The 24975-nt window shown below is 41.9% G+C and overlaps 2 protein-coding genes across 9 annotated transcripts in view; one reads left to right on the forward strand and one right to left on the reverse strand.

The window, feature by feature from the left end:
* PLCE1 (phospholipase C epsilon 1) overlaps window positions 1-19526 on the reverse strand; it is a 147242-nt gene extending 127716 nt beyond the window's left edge. For 7 of the 8 annotated variants that reach the window (XR_005861015.2, XM_015288858.4, XM_040703083.2 and 4 more), the window contains exon 1: window positions 19421-19526. The gene's annotated coding sequence lies outside the window, so the exon portion shown is untranslated. Of the gene's footprint in view, window positions 1-18086; window positions 18233-19420 lie in introns of all 8 variants that reach the window. The other variant, XM_040703079.2, reaches the window with a different exon arrangement.
* LOC112532697 (protein SPT2 homolog) lies at window positions 958-24589 on the forward strand. Its single transcript, XM_025151913.2, has 2 exons — window positions 958-1131; window positions 19351-24589. The coding sequence occupies exons 1-2, from the start codon at window positions 958-960 to the stop codon at window positions 20149-20151; spliced, it is 975 nt and encodes a 324-aa protein (XP_025007681.2). The 3' UTR covers window positions 20152-24589.
* Window positions 24590-24975: the final 386 nt, after the last annotated feature.

Genomic DNA, 24975 nt, shown 5'->3' on the forward strand with positions numbered 1-24975 from the left:
ACCAATAAAACAGTATTTTGCAACTTACTGTAAAATTGCAGAATTTTCACTCCCTATGCCTTCCCCTATCTGCATACCTGCATATGGGTGGTCAAAGCCTAGATCCTTGTATAAAAACCTCAAATATGTAAGTGTATTTTCATATAAAATTATTCAAAACCATATTTTCCTGTTGCCCATTCAGCTCAAAGCACACTGAATTCACAGCTAAATCTGCATTTAAATGCACATGAACTAGATGATTAAACCTGCACTGTATTCAACACATGCTAATATTTCCTAAAGCCAGTAGATTAGCTGACGAAATCCATTAATAACTATGCTGGTTCATTTTACAAGGCTTAAGTTATGTCAGAAACTTAACGCGCTCCTTCTACTCAGAAAAGGAAAGTAAAAATATAAGAAACTAGATCCAGCATTAGTGAATCATCTTGGATTCATAGGTCAGCCAACAAAGACATAGGAATAATGAAAATAAACAAAGTGATGACCTTTCAGCACACACATTCACAAAATATATTAAGCCTGAAAACACAGGACACAAAACCAATTTGCCTACTTTTTTTTTTTCCACTGCTGCATACACTTTAAGACTAAAAGTTCAAGCCAGTTCTCATTATTATTTTTAATTATTTTTAATACTATTTAATAATTCCTAACTCTCCAGCTATTTGGGATTAAAGATCACAGCAGACTAGGTAAAACACACTGCCAGAATAATGAGAGACTATAAAACTGGTATCAGTTTAACCTTTAATTCCTTATTCAAGCTAATTTCCTTCTGAAATCAACAGAAATTCTGTCTCAGAGAAAATAATAGAGTATGTAAAGATTTACTGTGCTATTTAGCCTGAGTAAAGGTATCTAAAGGATCAGAACAGTCACACAGTATGGTACACTGGAGAGCCTTTAGACGCTAGGCTGTCAGGGAAAAGATGATTAGCTCAGTAGTTGAAGATGCTGTCTGCACTGCGGGAAGAAGCAGAAACTCTGTCAGTGGCAAAGCAGGGCTATGGGCCTCGTAGTAAAGATGAGGATTATTCAGAGAAGTTGCATGTTGCCAGAGATGCCAAACTCAATTCAGTATTTGTGATGCTGTGGGAGATTTATGGAGAAGTGGGTGAATGCCTGGTAGGGGCCAAGGGTGTAGAGAAAAAGGGGGACTGACACATGTGAGAGAACAAGGCGCATACCAATGGTTTCCATGGGCAAAGTGCTACTAGAGTGGGATGAAAGGTAATTCAAGACAGCTGAAGGGCAAATGCAAGCTGCCTGAAAAATCTTCGCTTCTTCAAAGGCTGTGCTGGGACACTATTCCAGCAACTTTCGTCCTATACGTTTTGTGTGTATGGTGACTATTAATCCTAAATTGAGTTTTGGCAAATTAATACATGTGGATGCAATGCACATGGTATAAGAAATCAGTGAGAATGAGATTCTTGGGAAACAGTAAACTAGTGGAAAAATTTGGCACGGGTTAAGTGGATACAAAACCGTAAATCATTATCTCACGCCACCCAGAAAACTGTGTTTAAACAATGTAATCTCAGTTTAAGCTCTTAAGGAAACAACTGATTCATGAGAAAGGTTGTTTGTATATCATGACTGCACATTAGCAATAAAAATGAGTTTATTCAGTCTGTTTTTTTTTTTTTTTTTAAGAAGTAAATAAGCTACAGCTTTTTCCCAGACAAAGTTCTTGAAAGGAGTAAGAAAACCACATTTATTGACTCCTCTTTAATTTACCCTTTTATCCTGTATCACACATGTTACTACTTTTTAGTTTAGTGTCTTATCTCAGAAACAAGCAGAACAGACAAGCATAAGAGCAGGACAACAATGTGTCACCATCAGTTTTCTAAAACTCTCTTCTGCCCAAGGAACCACGGGGAACAGTAATGAAGAAATAGTCAGGCTCTTAAAAATCATTCAAGATGTGCACAAACCCTATTTGAACAGTTGGAGGCAAGTTATAACAACATTTTACTTGGCACAAAGCATCGTGCAGAACCTCAGATTTACCACCAGTGTCTGTGTTTCAACAACAGCAAAAAAATCTCAAAGAACAACAGTATTTATATACCCACGTCAAGTTAGAGAGGCTTTTTTTCTAATTTCTAGAATACTTATCTAAACATGATCTAGTATTAGATGTCTCACGCTACACAAATGGTTGCCAGATGGTGAACCTTCAACCGCCTCATCATTCATCACTGCGTCAGGCAGAATCTGAAGCTCCTGCCAGATTCCAGCTCCAAGCTGTATTTCTTTACAGAACCTTAGTTTTTGTATGAGGAGAAGCACTGAGAGAACCTGTGATAGAAGTTCACCTTGCTGTCAGTGTCAGTTCTTTACAGATCTGAAATTATGCATTTAAGTAAACTCTGTTCAGTGGTTACTTGAAATTCATGCTAAATGACCTAATTCTCGAAAGCAGTAATTTCATCATCAACTCTCTGATGAGTCCTCACATCTGAAATGCATGACTCTAACCATTAAAAGTGAGATTATCCCTCTCCATCTTCAACCAAGTATTTCTGGAACACACTTTCTGCAACTCTAAAAACGGTCTGGAGCAGATGAAAAGGATTTCAGAGCACTAAGTTCCCTCAGGAAAAGGGAAAACAGTAGAATCTATAACAAAAATCTTACAAAGAGTACAAGACAACTGACAATCGAACACATATAAAGGATAGACAAATAATGTTTATGCAAAAAGAAAAACAGGAAACAGTAATAACAATTACTACTATACTTACTAGTAAAATACTAGTAAGAGATTTTAAAAATCAGGTAAAAGAAAAAAGGACCAGTGCATCAGAATTTCAAGATCTAAGAAATCAAAAGCAACCATGCCAAGAATGCAAAAAAGGACAAGATTAAAAATGAGATCTGAGGTGTAAGACAGTCAACTGGCAGGCTCCAGCAGATTAGCTGGTTCCTCATTCCCTATCACCTTAAACAAAGCATTTTCCCTGTCTCCTGAATGTGAACTCCTTCAGGGACAGGAATAAACAGATCTAAAGGAGTGAGCCAATGAGAAAGGGAAGAGTCTTCCTCCACAACCACAATCATCTGGTGCCACTCACATCATCATATGAGTTGACAAAAACAGCCCAAGCACAAGGCAGTGAGAACACGGAGAATCCAAGACCAATATAGGAATGTATACACAGCATCTCACATTGAGATAGTTTTAACTAGTCATCAAAATACATCCTAAAAATAACTGCATGTAAGCATAAAAATCTGAGAGGTAAAATCAACATAAGTTACCACTAACAAATAGGATACAATAAAGAAGAGACCATAAGGAAAGATCCATTACTTAAAAGGCAGGAAAAGAGATTTATGACACAGAGAAGACAAATATTTTATGCCTGTATTCCTTCCTTCAAATAGTAAGTGTACATTAGATCACATTTAACTGGTCCTTACACAGTTTTAAACAAAGGCCAAAAGCTCACAACACATTTCAGGTGGTATCTGCTGGATCTGGTTCCAGTCAGCACTGCTATTACGAACTTTCAAGTCAGATTACTGGTAAATTCAATAAGCCTTGATGGTACAGAACTGGGAGATGTTAAGTGTCTGACACCTAATTTTGCCTCAGCACAGGGGGATTTCCTGACATCCCTTCAAGCCTCAGCTCTTCAAGGCTTACATGATCTAATATGGACAAGTTTAGTAGGGAAGTTCTATTTAAGCACTTCATAATTCAATCACTGTACATCTGCTACTTTTTTTTATTTTTTAAGCATATGAGCTCTACTGCTGACTGTCCCTACTTCCTTCTTACCTGACTTTACAGACTCTCTAGAGAGGTATCTTTTTAGTGCGAAAACACCAGAAACCCCAACACTGCTTCCCAGTGTCTGAATAAACTACCTTTTCCTAATTTCTTTTTAACTTTGGTTTAGCCGCCCTGAACTAAACTACTATGAAGGAAGATGTGCCCTGGCCACAACACAAAAAGAAAAGGGCAAGTAACACCTTTGTCTCTTTCTACCTCAAGCAGGTATCCACAAAATTAACTGTCATTAAAAAAGGGATTAACGCAATCTAGTAATAATACATCCTTAACGACAAAAGATCAAAACTGCCTCATTCACTCAGGCCCACCCCGGGTCTTGCACAGATCTGAAATGAACAGCAAATGGCATTCTCACAGCACTGATGTGTGTGGACTTCAGAACCAATAATCATTCTTTCAAATCCTTTGAAACGCCTACAGCTTCGAATAAGGAAATAATGCAGCTATCATCCCGTTTCAAGGCTTTGTCTACCTTTGAGGATTTTGTGGTTCTGGATTCAATGCCACCATTCATAATCTTTGTTCTATGCTTTAACAAGTTGCCAAGTTCTCCATGTACACTTATTCATTCATGTGGTTTTGTAGTCAATTTATGCAGATTCTCCTCAGTAAACAAAGCACAGTCAGTTCGTTCACTAACGTAAAATGTTTTGGAAAATAACAGAAGAATCTTCTACTGATTAGGTTAATAAGAAGTCCGGCAAGCAGAAAGAAAGAAGAGGATGTGGAGGAGTTTTATGCACAATCAATCTCAAATACAAATTACCTTAAAAATACTGCAAACGGTGTTTCCGTTAGAATACAAATGACAACGATTTTCATCAAGACACAAACAGTAAGTATGGGAAGATTGATTGCACATATTTCCTCTCATTTGTCAGTCATTGCTGTGGCCTCAAAACGTTAATACAAAACAGAACACTTGCACGCAAGCATAATTGTTCTGAAATCTGGTTATCAGATTCAAAATCTGTCACTTTGAAATGTTAACTGTTTACAACAATAAGTATCACTTGTAAACACGGTATACTCCATTTGTGATGCTTTCATGGATATCACCTTAGCCAAAGGACAGTGTTTGTCAAAGTCAGTTTTTTCAAGCCTTTAGAAGTTAGTGCCACCAGCCCAGACATACCTCACACTGAGCTTTTCGGACACGGGCAGGGCTGGGACTTTACAACGTGCCAGCCAGACTCAAAGCTCTGTATGGAGCAACATCTATGGCAAGTAAGCCAAGTAAGGCTTCTCCCTGCACAGGCACCCAAGTGAAAGAAACATGCACACTGGTTTCTTACAGCAGCACACTTCTTTACCCGGATACCGCAAGAACAAGCATTAATTCTGAGGATCTACAAGTCTTGGCGTAGCAGCTTGCAACCAAGCAATACTTCAGGCTCAAGGTAAGGATGCCTTGAAACCGTATCAGCACTATTATTTCTCATCCTTCCCTGTCCTGAAGGGGTACCAGAGAAGTTGGCATCACAAGGCAGAAAACCCTGCCCCTCCAAGCAGAAAACTCCAGCTCTGGCAATCCCCTTTCAGGAGTTAGATTCAATGACCCTCATGGGTCCGTTCCAACTCAGGGCATTCTATGATTCCATAATCTAGTCCCAGAACAATAAAGTGCTGCTGGTATATAGCCTTTCCATCATGTAGCACTTCTGCGCAATGGGAAGCCATGCTCCTAAAGGATATGAAGAGGTAGTGACATATTTTAGTAAAATATAACAGTACATTACCATGAAAACTATCATCTTGCTGAAGTTTTAAAATTATTCCAAACCAGGTCACACAATGAGAAACAAAAATACCTCAGGTTCCTAGCCTTGTTTCTTATTCCTCATTGCATTTTCTCATGCAAGCACCCAGGCCTTCTCACTATCCCCTCTATCACAGTCCTGCATATACACCACTATAATTCTAGCCACATGATGAGAACAGAACAAACCTGTAATAAAAATATTTCTAACTACTAACAGTCTGATGGCATGCTAGAGATGCATTAAATCACTACAGTTTATCTTCTACAAACCCCACTAACACTTTTATTCACATTGTGCTAAGCTACAGTACTCCTATTAAAATTTTTACTTGAGTAATAATATATTACTGCTGAGCTGTCATAGCTATAATAAAACTAAGTCCATTAAAACTGGAATCCCAGTATGTTTCAAATAAAATTAAAAATAATCTGCAAGTGAAAAGGTATAAATGAGTAGGTAGACAACTGAATACTTCTGTATGACAAGTAGGAAGTTTCTTTATAAATACAGTTATTCCCTCCAAGATAAATGGAACTATACATGAAGAAAATTCTCTGTTCACAGAAACTTCACACTCCTTAAGTTCTGCCTGCATTTCTTGAACAGCTTAACCTATTTGAAGGAGACAGTTCTGAAGACCAGGGTAGAGTGTTTCCATATATAATTATTATGCATTTATGCAACCCTCTATTTGAGGATGTTCAAAAATAATTGCAGTGAATTATTGTATCCCTTCTAAACAATTGCAGGTATATTGCTTTTCTTGGTTATCTTTCTGAGTCTCTATGGAAGTAGGCTCTTAAGTATTTCCATCTGCTTGTGAGACTCTAACGTACTTCCAGTGACTTACTGCGGCACACCTGGGCTTCATCCTTTCTTTTGGGAGAAAAAGATAACCCTTAAGCAAATGTTCAACTTAAGCGCAGCCATCATAAAACAACTCACTCCTGGGTAGTACAGTCAACTTCTAGCTTCATGAATAGTAAGAATTTGGAATTCTAAGCATGAAAATCCTCTCCCTTGATAAGATGGGACTTTATCCCAGACCTTTAGTCTACTTCAGTCTTCATAATATAGTTAGCTGGGACAAGAATGTGTGCCACAAGCTAATTCTATACTTATCTCACACAAACAATCACTTGTTTGTCACATTTCTTAAAAGTTCACGTACTTTCAGCTGAATAAATGGAAGGTAAACTTTAAGTAGTGAAGTTCCCGGTAAAATTAATGAACAAGTATTTCAGGGGATGCCTGATGTTCCTGGAGAACACACATTAGTTAGAAACAACAGAACACAGTATCACATACATAAGCTACTTCTAAAAGGAGCAAATTCTGGCTTTCTGAGGATTTCTCTAAGTCAAACAATTAAGCTATCTAAAGAGATGCCTGCTCTAACCAAAGCGGTTCTTACAATTGGGGTATTACTAAGGATTTTCTCCTACCCAGATCCTCTGCTTTCTTAGAATGGACACCTCTCATTAGAGCAACCTCTTCACAGCCAGAATGATTTACAGAACATCTGTACCTGAATAACATCAATATGAAATCTGTTATCTAGCATCCTTGAGAACAGGCACTTTTGTAATGAAACTGATTGCTACAGGCTAAGTTCAAAAGTTGGCAGGAAAGACATAATGACACAGTGTGACCTTTGTAAAGTCGTTTCCATAAGAAACCAGGCTAAAAAACGCAGTCATTACTTGGAAAAGGACACTTCCTCCTCTGGAACACCCTTTTTTATTTTGACATAAGCAGTGGTTTGTGCCAGAGACTCTGCCCATATCCAAATAACACTGCTTCATTAAAATCTGGAAATGCTACTAGGGAATGTTGTTCTTTTCCCTCAACTAGATATAGTAGATACGTTCTAATTACCTAGGCATATGGACATAAGATATTATGTTAAATGACTGTTACATATACAGGCTACCGTTTCTCAGCCAAATAGAAAGATTAGCTTACATCCATTTGATTGCACACCCTTGTTGCTAACATATTACTTAATATACCTAGCCCAAAGGGATCTTAGAATGCCTATTCATATGCCTGATGTGTATCTCAAGATCCAGCAAAAAAAAGGGAATGCCACAGTTAAATAAGCCAGTGAAACAAACCACAAAAAGTACTGTAAAAGATAATGAACTTGTGCATGCATGCTGAAATGCTCAAGGTTATTTCGGCTGTAACAGTTAATGGAGATAAAAACTACTTTTTCTGTATATTATTTCAATATTATAATGACAAACCAATGCTGCAAGTAACACAAAGATAGAGGATGTTAACCTGGGCAGGTTCATAACAGGTATCTTTCAGAAAGAGCGACAAGGCCCTGAGTTCACCATGTCCTTAGTGCTGCAAGCAGCTGCACCCACAACCCCCACAGCACTCCCACTGGCCATTTCAGCTCAGGCTCGTCCCCCAACTCAAGCTGAGCTGCCTCCCAAGCTAACGTGGCCCTATTCTGCACTACTTCTGACATTCCGACCAAGCTCATCAGACTGACATTAGACCAACTACCAGCTTGTGCTGCCCTCAGGATCTGCTGATAGACCCACGTGTCCTCCCGCAGCTCTCCCCTGCAGCCCCAGGCAGGAGGTCTTGGACCTCACTGTAAGCTAGAACCATGTTCTCGTGGCAAATGATAAGAAGCATTTGAAGAAATCTGTGATGTAGTGACACTGTTCACTGAACATAACACATCTGTACGTCACCAGCAGTGGGAAGGCCAAGAATGGTGATGAGGAGGTTATTTTGAAATACGCAACCAAACACTATCAGGCTGATATTTGGGTGACAAAATGGAAGATAAAGAGTAGCTCAAGCCTTGTAATCTGGCTTCTCTGGTGCAAGATGGCAATAATGGCTTCATGTAAGGAAAGAATTCCGTGCACTAGATACCTAAATTCACCTGCAGAACTGATGGCTGGAATGATCAGTGACCTTGGCAAGCAGCTGAAGGGGTTATGAAGCAGTATCTGGAACGAAAAGAGATCCCTGAGGAAAGGCAAGGCAGCAATCAAAACTAACGGTCTGTGTAATCTTGCAATCCACACTGCTTTCAAAAAACAAAAGAGAAAGAAAAAACTGCTCATGCTAGTAACAGCGCTTTGCCCACAACAAAAACACCGAATGTAATGTTTCAAAACAGCGTAAAAGCAATCATCTCAAACCACTTTTTAATGCAATGTGTATTAGCTCCATGCCACAACCTGTCAAATTCATTGAAGATAAGTAGGGAAATTATTTTAGGATGATAACTCAATGATGCTACCTTCTGCAGCACTAATTTTACCAGTCCTTCCAACTACCTGCTGGACATTGGACCTTGAGAAGCCAACAAGGAAGAAGCAGATCATATACAAGGAAAGTAACACTACCCAGAAATCTAGAACAGAGTTCGTGGATAATAGTAAATGACTTACGAAAAAAAAAAAACCACACAAAAGCAGCACAGGTAAATGAAAGCAGACTAACCTGTCCCCTGAGAGTTCAAATCATGTATTCTTAATTTGTCCTCTTAGGCATGTTACTGCCACACCTCAAAACAGTCACCTGTTCCCTCAGACCTTTTCTGTTACGATCTTTTCCAGATCACTGCATCCTGTAAGTTCTAAGGGGAGGGACAGGGGAGGGAGGGATTGGTATTTTTTTGCACATCAATATATACTGAAGTGCAGTTATGTGAAGAAGAACACACAAAAAGCGCCACAGTTAACCTGTTTGCTCCTCATGTACAGTTCAAACAGCAGTTACCTTTTTAACAAAATAAGTTTTCACTTGTCTTTGTGCTTCTGCAGCCACAAACCAATTTTTAGAAGTCTGAGATCAATTAACTATTGGCACATTGATTACTAAATTTGTAAAGTTCCAGAATCCTTGTTAACAACGAACTCACGTGTCTTCATAATCCTGACACTCTGAGTGCAGCAATATTATTTTGTGTCACATATGAATCTCCACACCATTGCCTCAGTTACTTCCTGTCATCTAACTTAACATATATGTACAGAACATATTTAGCAATAAATTTCAGAAATTATCACTGTACAATTCAAGATTCTGATTTTTAATGTCTTAGATAAAAGTTGGATAATAATGAATTAAACTTTCAACGTACCGGTATATTTTAAAATAAGTCTAAACTTTGCTGATAATTTCCTTTTCTCTTTATATTCATACTTCATCTTACATTATCTTATATTGTCACACACCATTTAATGCACCATCAGATAATCTGAATACTGAAAGTTTTAAAGCTCTGCATGTAAGAAAATAGCTATTGGAACTGCCCACACTCCATCACACAATAGGACAAGATAATAACAACATCTTTCAATTATACATTTATGTGCACATCAAATACTTTTAAAAACGAAGCAAGATTTTTAGAAATTGTAACAGAGTCAAACAACATGCAAAAAAACAAAACAAACAAAAAAAAACCACCATAATATTAGTGCAGAAATAGCATGTTATATTGATATGTTGAGACTAACTAGAAAGAAGGAAATACTGTCATACCAATATCATAGGAGAAAGAACAGATTGAGCTATTTGAGTTCACTGCAAATGACAGCTGTTTTCCTGGGGGCTTCGGCCCACATCTAGCAAGCAAGAGTCTGACAAATTCTACCGAGATTAGGTCAGACTCAACGTGTGCAAAACCCATTCGAAGAAAGATCAGAGCTTCCCCTTTTCGCTGATGGAGGAAGGGCCCCAGCTCTCTTGCTTTTCTGGCAAGTAGAGGGAACACAGCCAACTTGATTTGCATTTGCTGGCCAAGAGCTGAGACAGTGTCTGTCTCAATTCAAACTTGAAAACCTTTACTGGGATGCATATGGTTGCTGATGGAATAGAGCTTTACTGTAAGCATGATGAGTAACGTGGGAAAAACATGAGACTGTCAGGTAGCGGCTATCAAGCTTTTGACCCGATTAAATCAATAATTTAAATGCCCCTGAAATGTTTAAAAGAATTTTGGTAAATGTAAATTAAAATTGTTTTTATTCGTCTTTCTTAATGGCTTCCAGCTCTTCTCAGTAGTGTCCTTACAGCTTGAGAAAACAGAAAAGCTGACAGAAGACTGAGAATGGAGTTATGAAACAAAGGAAAGTAATCAGAGCACCACATCAAGTCAGGGGAAGGCACATGAGTTTAAAGCAAAGAATGAGTCACATACAAATTAGGAACTTTATTGGTCACCATAATTCAAATGCTGCTATATCAAATAGTTTTTCCTTGCTTACCTTCCTCAAGATATTTTTACAACTCTCCCACTAACCCGTAAATCAAACCTGAGCAGCTTTCTACAAAGCACTCAACTGAGATGCAGGTCAGGGCTACACAGAAGCTGTGACACAGGACAGTGCAGTGCTGCACCACGGTAACTGCTCTACATTATCTTTTGGCCTCAGAATTTTTAGCCTTAAGAACAAATTTTACGTACCTAACCAACTTGAGAGAACTTCCCAGTAGGATAAACATTATCAACTTGCACAACAAAATAAACAGTACGAGGAACAAAAGTAGCGTGGGGGACACAAACATGGAGGCTGCTTTTGCCAAATTAGAATGACATATTCCAAATTCTAAGAGAACACACAAACATTGCCCCTCTGGTGGGTGGCCACGAAGACTCCCAGAAAAGCCACTGCTACTTTCCCTATGCCTCTCAGGTGACAAAACTCAAAACGCATGTAACAAATTGGATCCTGCAAAAGAATTCAGGCAGGCAGAGTAGCCTATACAGCCATTTGAAAGATGTTACTGCATATTTTAACGCTGGCCTGTTTTATGGCCTGCTGTCCAGGGAATTGTTTATTTCTGCAAACCACTACTGGACCTGGCTTGCAAATCCAGAATCACAGTTCAAATTGTATGGAGAATTAATTTCTAACCAGATTTCACAGTATTGTTAATTCCTACAGTCACGTACTCAGCCTTGGAAAACACACCGCTTTTTCTCAAAGTCCCTAGCTGTACTGCTATAGAATTACTCATAATCCTTAAAATCTTTACAAATAAAACATTTAGTTATGAAAACAACAGGAAAATTGGAATAATAGTAAGGTTTCACATTTACTATTTTTAAACCAAACTAACTGCAGAAGGGCAGGGAGGAAAATAAGGGTTTGGAAGTCAGCGCATTTAACAGTTGGTGCTGCCAACACAGTCTTCATAATGAAACCAGTTTGTTGGCACAGCCCAGGAATGGACTTGATTGGAGTTGACTAAAAAAATACGACAATGAAATTCAATTGTAGGCGTTATTCACTGACTAGTATCACAGATTATCTACTATTTTTATAATTCTACCAAAGAAATCTAAAGTTTTACCATTTCCTGATCATGGAAAAGTGGAATGGTCCACATACATCCTAAATCATTGATTTCCAAGATATTCCTATTGCCTTATAGAAATTAATCCTAAAATAAAAAGATCTCATATCTTTCTCAGTTATAAACCTCCTATTACACAGAATATCATACAGTTTTCAGATATAAGAGGGTTACAGAATTTGCTGCACAAGCATAATGACAACAAGCAGAACACTTTCATCTCAAAAGCTGATGACTGAGTTACACACAAATTGAGGTATAAATAAAACATTTGCTATAGCTCTGAATTTGTTGGAACAAGAACTTCAGCAGACCACTAGACGAATAATACATTTAATAACTTAGAAGACTAATAAGACCTTCTTACCCCTGGCCCTAAACTAACATTTTATAAGAATGTTCTGTCTCCATAACAAATCCTAAATGTTTCCATTACTATATATATAGGCAGTATCAAGTTTTAACTGTGCAACTAGATTGGTAGCTGACAATATTTGCTCAACACTAACAGGAAGGAACAATATTAACTTGATACTGTTGCTGCATAGCAAAATTAGCCACTAAATCTCGATTCTTAATGAACACAACATTCTGGAACCAGGGTTATATGGACATACTCAACTTACATTTGGTTTCAGGAAAGCTAGATGAGAACGGAACCAATTGAGCAGTACACTGCAGGGTTCAGCTGTGTTCCCAAACAAGTTTCAACTCTACATCTTCATCTATAAATGTTTTCTGGATAAGTATCAAGAAGGAAGTTTGTCTTAAGTAAAATGGACCCTTCTCCTCAACTTCCTGTGTCTTAAAAAAAAATAAATAAAATAAAAATCAATGAACATTTTTGTTTCAAACTGCAAGTTAGTTCAAACCCCGCAGTGGAATCTTGAAACACTATCTCTGAAATGTGTTTTAACAGGGGGACCAAAAGGCAACTGGATAGCAAAAACTGCTTTTATACACATCGTATTTCTGCCAACATGGAATAAGTAATGCAATAAAAACAGCAGTATCTAATGTTGGATGCTGGCATGGATTTGTGCTAAACTAATAAAATTTCCAATAGAGGCAGGAAGAATCCAACCAGAAATACCTTGACAGACATAGCACAGACTCAAGGTTTACTCGTGCTTAGAAGAATTGCAAAAGTCATAATGTTGACCCAGTATAAAAATCAGGAAACTTTTTGACTCAAAAAATTCTCTGACTCTACGATTCTTTGACTCTATGATTCTATGACATTTCAAATATGAGGTAATTGTATACATGCAGCTGGCACTTTTAAAACTGATTAATTAATTGAATTGTAACATCATTATGCTAACTTTTCTATAACTTTATCTGTAACAGAGGCATATCCCATAAACCATTCATGTGAAACATGGGAAGGTTTGCAGGTTTCTAGGACATGGTATAGAAAAGCCCATACTTTCAAAATTATGGGAGGGAAAGCACTTTTAGGCATGAGTCGGGTGTACAGACAGAGCAGTTCTAATGCCTAGTAAAGAAAAAGCTGCCCAATTTTCCTGCCTCAATAAGTTAGAATAATCCTGCTTTTTCAGAAATCCTGCAGCCTCTGTACAACGGGAGGAAGGCATGGCAGAGCTGCTGGGCTGGATGCCGGCTCACTGACAGACCTGTGGGGAGAACGGGAGCAGTGCTGCTAAGTGACATGCTTGTTGGATGTGTGGTCAGCCGTGTCAGATCAGATCCCTTCTTTGTACACAGCTTCTGCAGCAACACAAGGGTACGCCCACTGAGGCATGGGTCACAGAAACACACCCTGAAAACAGAGGTGTTCATCACTTCATGCGCTTGAGCTAACACTGCAGGAACTGACAGCGTGTAACCACTGAATTTTCTCTTGTGGAAAGCAATCTGTGACTCATCACAGCCTGAGGTACAACTGGCAATGTACTAATACCATGCTGCTGTTATGTCAAACCAAAAGTACCAAGAACAAAAGAATCAGTGGGTGTCACCCTACACTAGTATCAGCCACACCTGGGGAGCATCTAAATCTGCATAAAAAGACCCATGATTTGGCACCTTGGAGACAAAGGTGAAATTGGAAAGCATGCAGAACAGAAGCAAAGTCCGAAACCGGAAGGATTACTGGTGTGCAGGGAGCACTATGCAGCACCTTTTAGAAGGGCCCTCTGTATCTCACAAGGAGAGCAGATCGTTTTGAAAACAAACAAAAGGAAAACAAAATCAAACACACAGTTTTGGAACTGAACCACTGAGTCTACACATTACATACCAGTAGACATCAGAACCATTCAAACGATTAGTATGTTTAATTTGGATGATAACTGCAGAATTGTTATACAACGACCGATGACGACACAGCCACAGCTACTTGCCAAATTCATCCCATGAAAATGAAGTAAATAAAGAAAAAGCCCTACAATTTGTCTTACATATTTAAATTACTCAGGTTACTCATGCTGGGATTGTGTCTAAGCAGGACTGCCTGGAGGTTTTAGTTAATGGCACGTGTTGATGTCATTTTTTTAATATGTTCCTCTGTACTTCTGTGTCTACTGAGAGAACACCACCACCAAAGAGAGAATTCTTGTTTTTGTTTCGCTGAATTAAAGCGCAGGAATAAGAACAGATGTATATTCAAATCAGTTATAGCAGCAACATCTTGAGCGGCCGTTCGGATTAAAATATTTCCATTACAAGCAGCTGTTTGTTTGATTTTATAGTACCCATTTCTGCTGCCTCTTCCATAAATTCACTTCTAAGATGTAAAAAAGAAACGGTGCAACTGGAACAAAGCAAAGGTAATTATGAAAGGTTCTCTGCCTCTTGTATGCCCACTTTGTTCTCTGGGGAAAACATGCAAACAACAGACCATTCACAAATGTATCAGCTGCAGTGAAAAATTTCAAGGGCTCTGAAGGAGCCTCACTAAGAAGTATTTTCCATCCAAAAAATGCAAAGTACTGCAATATGAAAGAGTTCAAGAAGCATTATCTGCCTGGCACTCTTAACACCTCTGCCACTCCAGACGATTACAGAAAAGCAGCCCAGACGTTTACAGAAAAGCATAGCTCCTGAGTGGCCACGAGTTACAGAAGGGAACAGGGAGACAGGTTTGGCCCACCAGCCTGCTGCAATAACGTGGGCGCACGCACAGTGAGCAGAGACCTGCACTACATGTGAGGAATACTGCAGTATAGTTTCCTACAGCTTTCAGAAGGAACAAAGATTTCCACAGAAGATTGAATATACTTGAAAATCATCAGAAGTGTGAAATTTAGTTACTAGAAGTTTGAAAGATACCAACCGGTTCTTAGAAATCTCTGCCCGATGACAAAATAATCGGATTATAAATGCACTAAAATAACAACTATAATATACATTTATGCATGAATTGAAGAACTAACAGGTTAGAAATACATCTTTGACAAGTGTTGAAAGTATGAACGCTACATGAAATGAGAACAAAAACAGAACATCATCTTCAGAAGGCAATTCAGCCTGAATATTAAAACACGGGGTTTTCTTTTTCCCCTCCAATTTGGTAGGTAGCTGCAATACAAAACAACCACAGCAATCCTGAGGGAACTTAAAAGGAGGCATTCACAACAAGGAAGCTCCGCAAGAGGAAACCTACAGGTTGTTCTTTAATATGAATTATTGGTATTGGAGAAAGCAGCAGCTCCTCAGCTGCATGAGCCCTGTTAATCTCGCTGCATTCCAAAGGGAAACCAAGCTCAATTAATACTGCTGAAAGATACCCACACTGCTACAAAAAGAAAGTCACCTACTCCAAGCAACAGAGCTTTGTATTTGGAATAAAGGAATGCATTATAAAAATGTTAGAAAGAAGATGCAGTGTAACGAAAACCTCAAATGCCAGAGATCACTGTGGCAGCATTCTTGCTGTATGCTGTAGCACAGATGCAGAAAAATACTGTGGGAGGAGAGGTTTCACATCAGAGCATTGTCTGAAACTACAGACAGCAAGGTCCCACTACACAAGGCAAGGTCAATGCAACTGGAGAGTCATCTGTTTAAGAAAACATACTATTATTAGATGCCAGTTATGCAGCACTTGTGCATACTAATAGAATAAAAGCATTACCCCAAAAATAAATGTTTTGCAATGGCAGCTTTGCCTTTACACTCACTGATTTTCCACTTTCTCTGTCCCATTAAAAATAAAATTGAGTATGAACAATCAAAAATGAAACATTCCAGCATTTTCAGTTTCTTTAGTTACTTATAAAGTGGGACAGCAACTAAAAAAATCTAATGATACATTCAGTTTTTAGAAATGCGCTGTTCCACTTAAAATGCTGTACCACACTATTAAGTATTAATTACTGATAGCAGCGTAGAATAAAAACTATCCCAGAGCTGATTACATATTTAACGTATGAAGTTATGCCTCAGACTACTGTGGGTGGAATATGACAGTCAGTATACTGCCCTGTAGACCACACCTCCCTGCACAGGACTCAAGCCTGCTCTGCCACCCTGCTCCAAGGTTCTACCAGGCTCCATGAGCATTTAAGCTGTCACAGAGTCCAGCGCTACCTGGGGCTCCGTCTCCAACAGCCCATAAATCTGAGAGCTGTGGGGGAACCTAAAGGAAGGGTACTTCTGGGGAACAGAGGATAGCATTGAGCTCAGTGCGTCCAGCTCAGATAGCACACCCATTTTCAGCAACCAATGGCAAGCAGACACAGCACTGGAACGTGTGGATTATTTATGAATGACCGGGCAGTTAAGAAGAGAGTACAGTGGATGGCCTAGTTTAAAATCAGTGACATTAATTATGTTTTGTGCAAAGATGTCAGCGCAACAGACTGTGTGAGACCACTGAGGGAAAGGTGTTCATCCCACAGTGATGTATCTACAAATTAATTCCAATGTTTCAAGTAAGAAAAAAAGTTCTTCAATTCAAGAACAAGGCTGGAGGTTTGGGGCGAGGGGGGGCGGGCTATATATAAGAGAGCTCCCAATGCCACTGTCACCAAGTCACCCTCAACTGTTAAAACACAAATCGCAGCTCACTAGATGGAAGTTTTGCTCAAAAATGAGAGAGTGAAATATGACCAACCTCTGGCAGAACCTCCCCTGTGGAAACCCCACCCACGAGCAGACACATGCATAGGTTTGCCAAGACAAACAGAGCAGAATGCAGAGTAAGCGGCACTGCTCTCCTGCAGCATGCACTCAGCCACGAAGGTCCCCCAGCACACGTGCGGCAGCTCCCTGCTAAAGGCGATTAAAGGCAGATCGAGAAGGGACCGAATTAACCTAAGGAAAACCATGGATTTCATGCTGGCACGCTAATAACCTTCTTTACCAAAGCCACAATGAAACGTGTTATTTAAAAATTAATCAGACTGCACACTAAAGGTACGGGCACCACTCGGTAGGGTGTGCTGAAATAAGACCGTGAGTGGTTGCACAGCCAGCAGGTGAGGCAGCACGTCTGCCCATGCTGGAGCCGTGGGATTCACTCCAATGTGAGCCACCCAAATTTTCAAATAGTACACAAAACAAGAAGTGAATTACTGTTAATAGTACTATTATTGTCATTTATAAAGTTTAGGGCTCACAGTCATAAACCAGCATCCACGTTGTAGTTGGTGCCGTACAACAGAGAACTGAACAACAGTCCTTGTTCCAACCTATTGTTTTCAAGATTATCTTCTTTTCAACCAATAAAGAACAACTTCTGTAAACCTGCAGGTAAATCCAGCTGAATAAAACAAATCACCTTTAACAATCTTCAATGAAAAATCCCTATGCAAATCGATTCATTAGATTGATTACTTTTTGCCTCCTTTACAACTCAGCTCTTCCTTTTTTCATTTCAAATCCAAGAACTATTACTAAACTACAGCTGCTCTTCTCCAAAAGCGCGCTGCTATCTCAGGCTGGACATTTCCAGCCATTGTATCACTACTGCTGTCCCTCATAAACGCACTGCTTCTATTCTGGATTGTGGTGCAGGTTTTAGTCACTGGATCCCAATATTCTTATTCCTCTTAAGGACAACAGTCCCTTGACACCAGAAATACTTTCTTCTACAGATACTTACAAGCAGTCATCAAATTACTTCACAGCATTACTTTGCATCATCTTAATATAGAGAATTTCTTTTCCACATCTTAGAAATATCCCAAACGTCCAATTACCTCATTGGTTTGTTCTATGATCTTGTTCTATGACTTCCAACAGGTAAAGTTGTCAGAAACTTCTTATTCTGTAGTGGCGCCTTCCTCTTTCTCAGACTTAAAAGTTTGACTTCACTTTCTCTTTTCTCTAGTAGCTGGTCAGAGCCCTGGTGTGAACAATGCACTTGTATCAGTTACTGCATACCACACTGAATCAACGTCAATGGATCGGACAGGAATGGCACCCTCCAGTCTGAGGCCACAAAGAGTCGTTAAGAACCAACTCTAGCACATGCGAAAACAGAAAGGAGCTCATTACAACACACCAGATTAACACCTCCAAATGGCAGAACACGAATCAACTGCTTACATGCCTAAGAACGACTTCAGCAAACCTTTGCTATTTTGTGCACAGACTGCATGTGGTCCTTTATGACATAAGAATTTCTCTCTGCATTGTTTTACTGGCCATTCAAAACACGAAACACTTCCTAACACAAGGAACATCACATCTGTTTCTGGTTTCACCTTGGTTGATTGCTCCCAGATCTGCTCAGGTGTTGTACCAATCACACACCACTTGTTCGCCTCTGACTTTCACAGGATGAGGTAGCAGGGATCACGATGGTTATCTGCGTGTGGAAGCACGACTTAAACCACACATGGGGGCTGCTCTGCAGTTATGGCTACATGGCTCTTCCACACGCAGCTGGCGGCTTCTCTGAGCCCCTTCCAAACACAAGAACACATAAAACGGATGGGATTCAAATATTTAGCAAACTTTTGCCGCACAAACGCAACAGCAGCATTAGTTCTACTCTTCACACGAGTGCCTCAACAAATAAACAATCAACATTCGACTGTTCCTAGAAGCATAGCGGAATTTTTACTCCTTTCTGTACCGTTCTTGGCAGCTCTTGCATCTCCTTTAGCAGAGTTCTGAGCCACCTCCGCGAGCTCAGCTCAGCACCACCTGTGCTGGCGGCACCCAGCAGCGCGTCGCGGAGCCGACACGCAGCGCCTCGCTCCCGGCGCAGAGACCGCGCTCTCCCGCACCGCCCGCAGCTGCTCGGACAGCCCCGTCGCCGGAGGAACCCCGCTGCGCACAGCCCCGGCCCTGGCTAGCAGACACAACGGGCAAAACCCCATAAAAATTAAAACGGAAAGCGAGGGGAGAGCCGTAACAACTACAGGCTGCAGGATGAGGGCAGCCCGCCCCAGGCTGCTGCTTGGGGTTCCCTCGAGCCCTCCCGGCGGAGGAGGGGATCCCGGAGCGGCGCGATAGCGGGGCCGGGAACATGGCCGAAAGCGGAGCGGCAGCCGCGAGGGCAGTGCGGGGCGGGCAGGGCACGCACCTTTCACTACAGCCCCGGCATCCTCTTCCTCCACGGACCGCCGGGGACTCCAACGGAGCTCTGCCGCGCGGCTCTCTGCCGGACGGGGCCGCCCCCGCCGCTGCCCGGGGCGGCGAAGCGAGTCGAGCGCCTACCGCTGCGGGACGGGGGCGGGGGCTGCGGACGCGGACCGCCCCGCCGGGTCGGCGGAGGAGGGACGGAGCGAGGAGGAAGGCGCTCGGGGCAGCGGAGGCGGCCGACTCGGCCTCCGGGAGGGATCCCCGGGGGAGGTTCGGTGGGAATCTCCTCACGGCGCGCTGAGCCGGGCGGTGCGCCCGCGCTTCCCGCCTCGACGGAGCGCGAGCGGCGTCCGCGCATCGGCTCTTCCCGCCCGGGACAGCCTCGCGCCTCCTGCGGGCACCGCTCAGCAGCAGCACCGCGTTACTCGGCGGGCGCAGAGCGCATCCTTGCGGCCGGGACGCTGCCCCCGCGCCCCGCCGGTCACGGCCCTACCTCTCGCCTCGGCGCCCGCCGTTCGCGAGCCGCTGAGTAACGGCTCCGGCCGCGCGGGGCGGGAGCGGCGCAGCGCCATCGCCTCAGCCCTGGGGCGGGGGCCGCGTGCCTCACCGCATCGGAATGCGGCGCGCGCCCCTCGCCCCCCGCAGCCCCCGCCCGGCGGCGGCAGTTGCGCTCGCGGCTCCCTGTTGCTTTTTGCTTTTCCCCCTCTCCAGCACAACGCCGCTGCCCGGTGAGCGGCGCGAGCGGTGCGAACAAGGGTTGCATTCAGGGCCGCTTCGGGAGCGAGCGCGGCCCCCGTACCGTACCGTGCCGTGCCCCGCGGGTGAGAGGGACGGGGGCTGCACGGCCGCCATCCGCACCGAGGGGTAACGCCTCTCGTCTGCACGCGTGGTCTGTTCCGTGCGGTGAGAAAAGTCTCATAAAGTTTCGTTCTGGAGGAAACATTCTCACTTTTTTTTTTTTTTTTTTTTTTTTTTTTTTTTTTAAGAGGCAAACGTTGTTCACAGATAACGAAGTTTTATTTTGGCCGCCTTTACACCGCGAGCACCGATCCCCGTAGCCAAGCTGTGTGCGTTCCGTGTCGCGGCACGGCGCCGTGCAGCCCGCAGCTCACACACCCCTCTTCACGCCAGCAGCCCTACGCTGCTCCCTGAGAGAAGCGCAAACCCGAAGGCCAAAGCTGAAGTGCGGCTGTGTGCTGCGCGTTACCTCAGAGGCGTCGTTGTCCTGAGAGGATAATTCAGCAGTTGAAGAAATGTGTCCAAAAGTCGACCAAATTGTGCACTGAAGGCCTGTAGAAGTTACCTGCTTTCAAAACTTTGCACTGCTTTTCCTAACAAGGTACGCCAGGCACAGCATCACTGTGTTTGCTGCCTGGCTGTAGGTGTGCTATTCAGTTTCGTTCCCTCATCATCCTGTGGGCACCGGTGATTGAAAAAAGGAGATAAAACACTGAGATGGAGCACTGTGGTGCTTTTAGCAGCGCAGAGTCCAAATCAGGCGTTGCTCGAGAGGTGAGAGACAGCTAATCCGAGGTGAATCTGTTAGTTAATGTCCTGATAGTGATCGGACAAGGGAGAATGGCTTTAAACTAAAAGAGGGGAGATTTAGGTTAGGTGTTAGGAGGAAATTCTGTACTCAGAGGGAGGTGAGGCCCTGGCACTGCTGTCCAGAACTGTGGGTGCCCCATCCCTGGAGGCACTCAGGGCCAGGTTAGATGGGGCTGGTGGGGGGCACCAGCCCATGGCAGGGGGGTGGAGCTGGATGGGCTTGGAGGTCCCTTTCATACCAAGCCATTCTGTGGTTAACTGTTAACGTGAATCGGCCTCTACTGAAACACAGCATGTGTTGGCTGAAACCTGGCTATTGAAAAAACACGCAGCCTTCCCCTCACCACCAGTGCAGCTTGGATTGCATTGGCTGCGCACAGTACTACCAAAAGAGGTGCTGCAACAGCAAGCTGCAAAAAGCAAGGCTCAGATGAATGATGCTTTCCGCTTCATGTTCTGTATGATCTGTATACTTTTCATTTATTCTTTTAGTGTACTGAATACTGACCTGAACTAAGGTCAGTTGCTGATACTTTATGTATTCCCAGTGTTGGAGGCACAGTTGCCCTTTAGAACTGATCATGCAATGTATTTTCAGCACTACAGCAGTGGCAATGAATTATCCCCTGAACACACAGGCAGCAGGAACCTTTCCATTGGAGCTTTTTCCAGTTTCTCTCTGCTTTTCCAGTTGTTTTTGAAAGTGCAGGAAAGTTATCATCATATTATTCCAGTGGAAAAAACATCTATATAATTTTTCCTTCACAATGTGTTCGTATTTTTTTCTCAGCTTGCAAAACTCCACCAGTAAAAGGTATACTGCACTGAGAGGAAAGTGATACATTTTGCAGAGAGGAAACTTTGGAGAAGTCACCACATCCATGACTCAGCAAAGGATTAAGGCGTGCCTGTGACCTGAACACACAGCAGTGGGGTCCATAGCACACTGCAGCAATGTTGCTTTTGGCATCTCTTTCTGAGCTCCCGATTTGTTCTATGTGCACCCAAACACCACATCATCATTTATTAATGTTAACCAAAACCCACCTAACTGTGAGAACCATAAGGCAGATAGAGCAGTACAGATGCTCTGTACCAAACACCCAGATGCTTCTCTGAGTGCTGCAGGGAAGGAGATACCACCATGGCTGTGGGGCTGTCCATTTCCACGTGTCCTCTTGTGAACAACGGTTCTGAAGCTGCACCCTCGTAATGCACCGTGGGCTAAGAAGAACTGAAGCATGAAGAAATGATGCACCTAGATATTCCTAAAAATATATATGTTACTACTTAACTTTTAATGTGATTTCTCTCTTTGAGGACAAGTTCAAAGTCGCACGCAGATCCCGAGGAAGCTGAGTGTGCAGCCCAGGGCTGAGGCACACCATCTTCTTTACGTTCCATCTGAGTGCACAGCCCTCAAGGTGCTGCAGGCAGATCTGGCTTTGCAGGAGGGAGCATTCATTGGTGAGCCCGACCTCAGTGCTGTGCTGAACTAACGGCTTTTTCCTGCACTGGACTGGGATTGTGGAGCACAGTTCCTTCTTAACCTTCTCAGCCAATCAAAAAGTGCTGTAAAGAATGCATGAGTTTGCCTTTTTCTCTTGTATGTCAGAGCCCACCAGCACTCCGTGAGAAGTGGCTGCTGTTGGTCGTGCTGTGCCCTGCTCTAGCAAATGCAGGACAGCACACTGCTGCAGGTCATCATGTGGGTGGATCCCAGCAGTGCCAAGCAGCACACAGCCCCTGTTTGGGTTAAAAAAATTAGTTAAACTTCAAAGTGATGCGTAACCATTAAATTCCACGCATCCCTGTGAAATGCTAAGTGTTATTCACTTTATACAGTGGGGGATCTAAAGCTGCGTGAGCTGCCTTGGGCAATCCTGCTAACATCAGGGAGAAAAAGCAGTACAGCCCTGGGACCCATGCTCAGAACACTCGGCTTTGTTTTCTGTGTGCATTCTGTACAGCATTTCCTTGCCTAAAACCTGCAGTGTCATGTATCAAGGGGTATTTTGTCTTTAATTGTGTTATTCTGTAATAATATTTGCAAACAAATGATTTAACAAATTACATAAAACATACAAAATATGCTTTTAATTTAAAAAAAGAAAATACCCAAAGGTTTTTCCTCAGGCTTTGCTCCAAAATTCACCCTTCAGCCAGGACTGCAGAAAGGCACGCACACGTGTGCACGCAAACAAATTCTGAAAGCAAATTAGAAACACATGAAAATGGGGACTGTCTTCTTAACTGCACTCTGTTTTCAGTACAGCCAAACTGCCAGTGGTTTGCTGATGGAGGAACACGCAGGCCTTATCTGCACAGTGTTCCTCCCTCTCTCCAGCCTTGTTCTCCTGCATAAGGCACAGCCCTGTCTCAGTCAGGAGGTGGCTGCCCAGCAGAAGAGCCTTTGTAGAATAATACTTTCCATTAAGACAACTATTACTTAGTAAAAGCCTGCTTTTGGAACTATTTTATTGTGATTGCAAGACAAATAATTAGAATCTGTGTCATTTCTTTACTAATACATAGTAATGAACATACACAAGACAAAATACCTGAATTTCAGCAGCTGCTTTGAAATGATAGACTGTGCTGGAGGTTCCTGGTGTGACCGCATTAGAGGCTCGATGTCACTTTATGTGACATGAGGTTTGGTTTGGCTATTTCGAGCATCAGCTGCCACAGAGGTCATTCTGAATACAGAATGAACACTTGAAAATTTGTGACATTTCGACGAGGAAGAAAAAATAAATCTGATAAAATAAAAAACTGCTAAAAACAACCGATAAACTGAAACACTTTCAATAAAGTTCTTTGAAATTGACATTAGCTGCTTGACTTTCAAGCCGTTGGTAAAGGTGTCCTCCAGATAAGCTTTGGAAGAGCTACAAAGTTTTTGGAGTAAAATTGAAAATGTTCTACCACTAAGACAGAACATTTCTGGCAAGAAGAACTATTTACAAATATGAAATTGTTGCATTATGGCTTTTGGGGGAGCTATGCTACATTCCATTCAACAGATGTTGTATTTCAGTGGAGTAACTCCTAATACAGATCAAATGAATGATGGCTCTTTTGCCTCAACTGTATTCCCACCATATAACAGAACACTTTTAGAACTGATTTTTGCTGCACCATTATTTCGAGATGTTTTCTAAAAGCTAGAAACTGTGCTAGAATATGGATTCAACTGGAGGAATAACTCATCTTTACTCCACCTTACAGTTCAGAGTATGATGCAAACAGTGGAAATCAAAGTATTAATACCACTCACTGGATAAAAGTGTTACATCATAATTTTCCATTATTTCTTTTCTAAAAACAGAAGATGGAAAATGTACATTTATGAATGTTGCAGAATGGACCGAAGCTGTATATAATTTTGACATACGTGACTCGAATGAAAGTTTGCCCCATCCTGCAAGTCAGCATTGAGGCAGCGCTTCTCAGAGTCTGATAATATTAGAGACTTGGACATTAAGTTTTATGTAATAAAATATAACTATATATGAGTGTAAGATTTTATATAATTCCTATGAACTTGAATAGAGTTTAAATAAAAACAACTGGCAGTTTTTGGTGTTCAATCTAGCATAAAGCCTATTCTGAAACTGCATACTCTGGACCATGTCTTCGTTGTGAGCTTGCTCCGTGTTTATCATATTGTCCTGCCTTACGCAAGCACTTGCAAAAAAGCATCTCCCATTCTGAGGGATGCCCTGACACGTAAGGCACATGGATCTGCTACTAACAGCAGTCAGAGTGCTGACTGCGCACACCACGCTACTTCGGGAGAACTGATGTGTTCAGCAGCACAAGCACTTAACAGTCAGCACCCGGCTTTAGTAGCTGTCTGGGGAAACCAATATCCTAGGAAAAAGAGGCAAGACAAACACAGGGATCCATGTGACTGTTGACAAAAGCATTTGAAGAGGACAAAAAGAAGTAAATTGACAAGGTGACCAGGGAGTGATTATGATCAAAGAGGAGCTGAAAGTGACA

The sequence above is a fragment of the Gallus gallus genome, chromosome 6, assembly GCF_016699485.2.
Source record: "Gallus gallus isolate bGalGal1 chromosome 6, bGalGal1.mat.broiler.GRCg7b, whole genome shotgun sequence".
Taxonomy (NCBI): domain Eukaryota; kingdom Metazoa; phylum Chordata; class Aves; order Galliformes; family Phasianidae; genus Gallus; species Gallus gallus.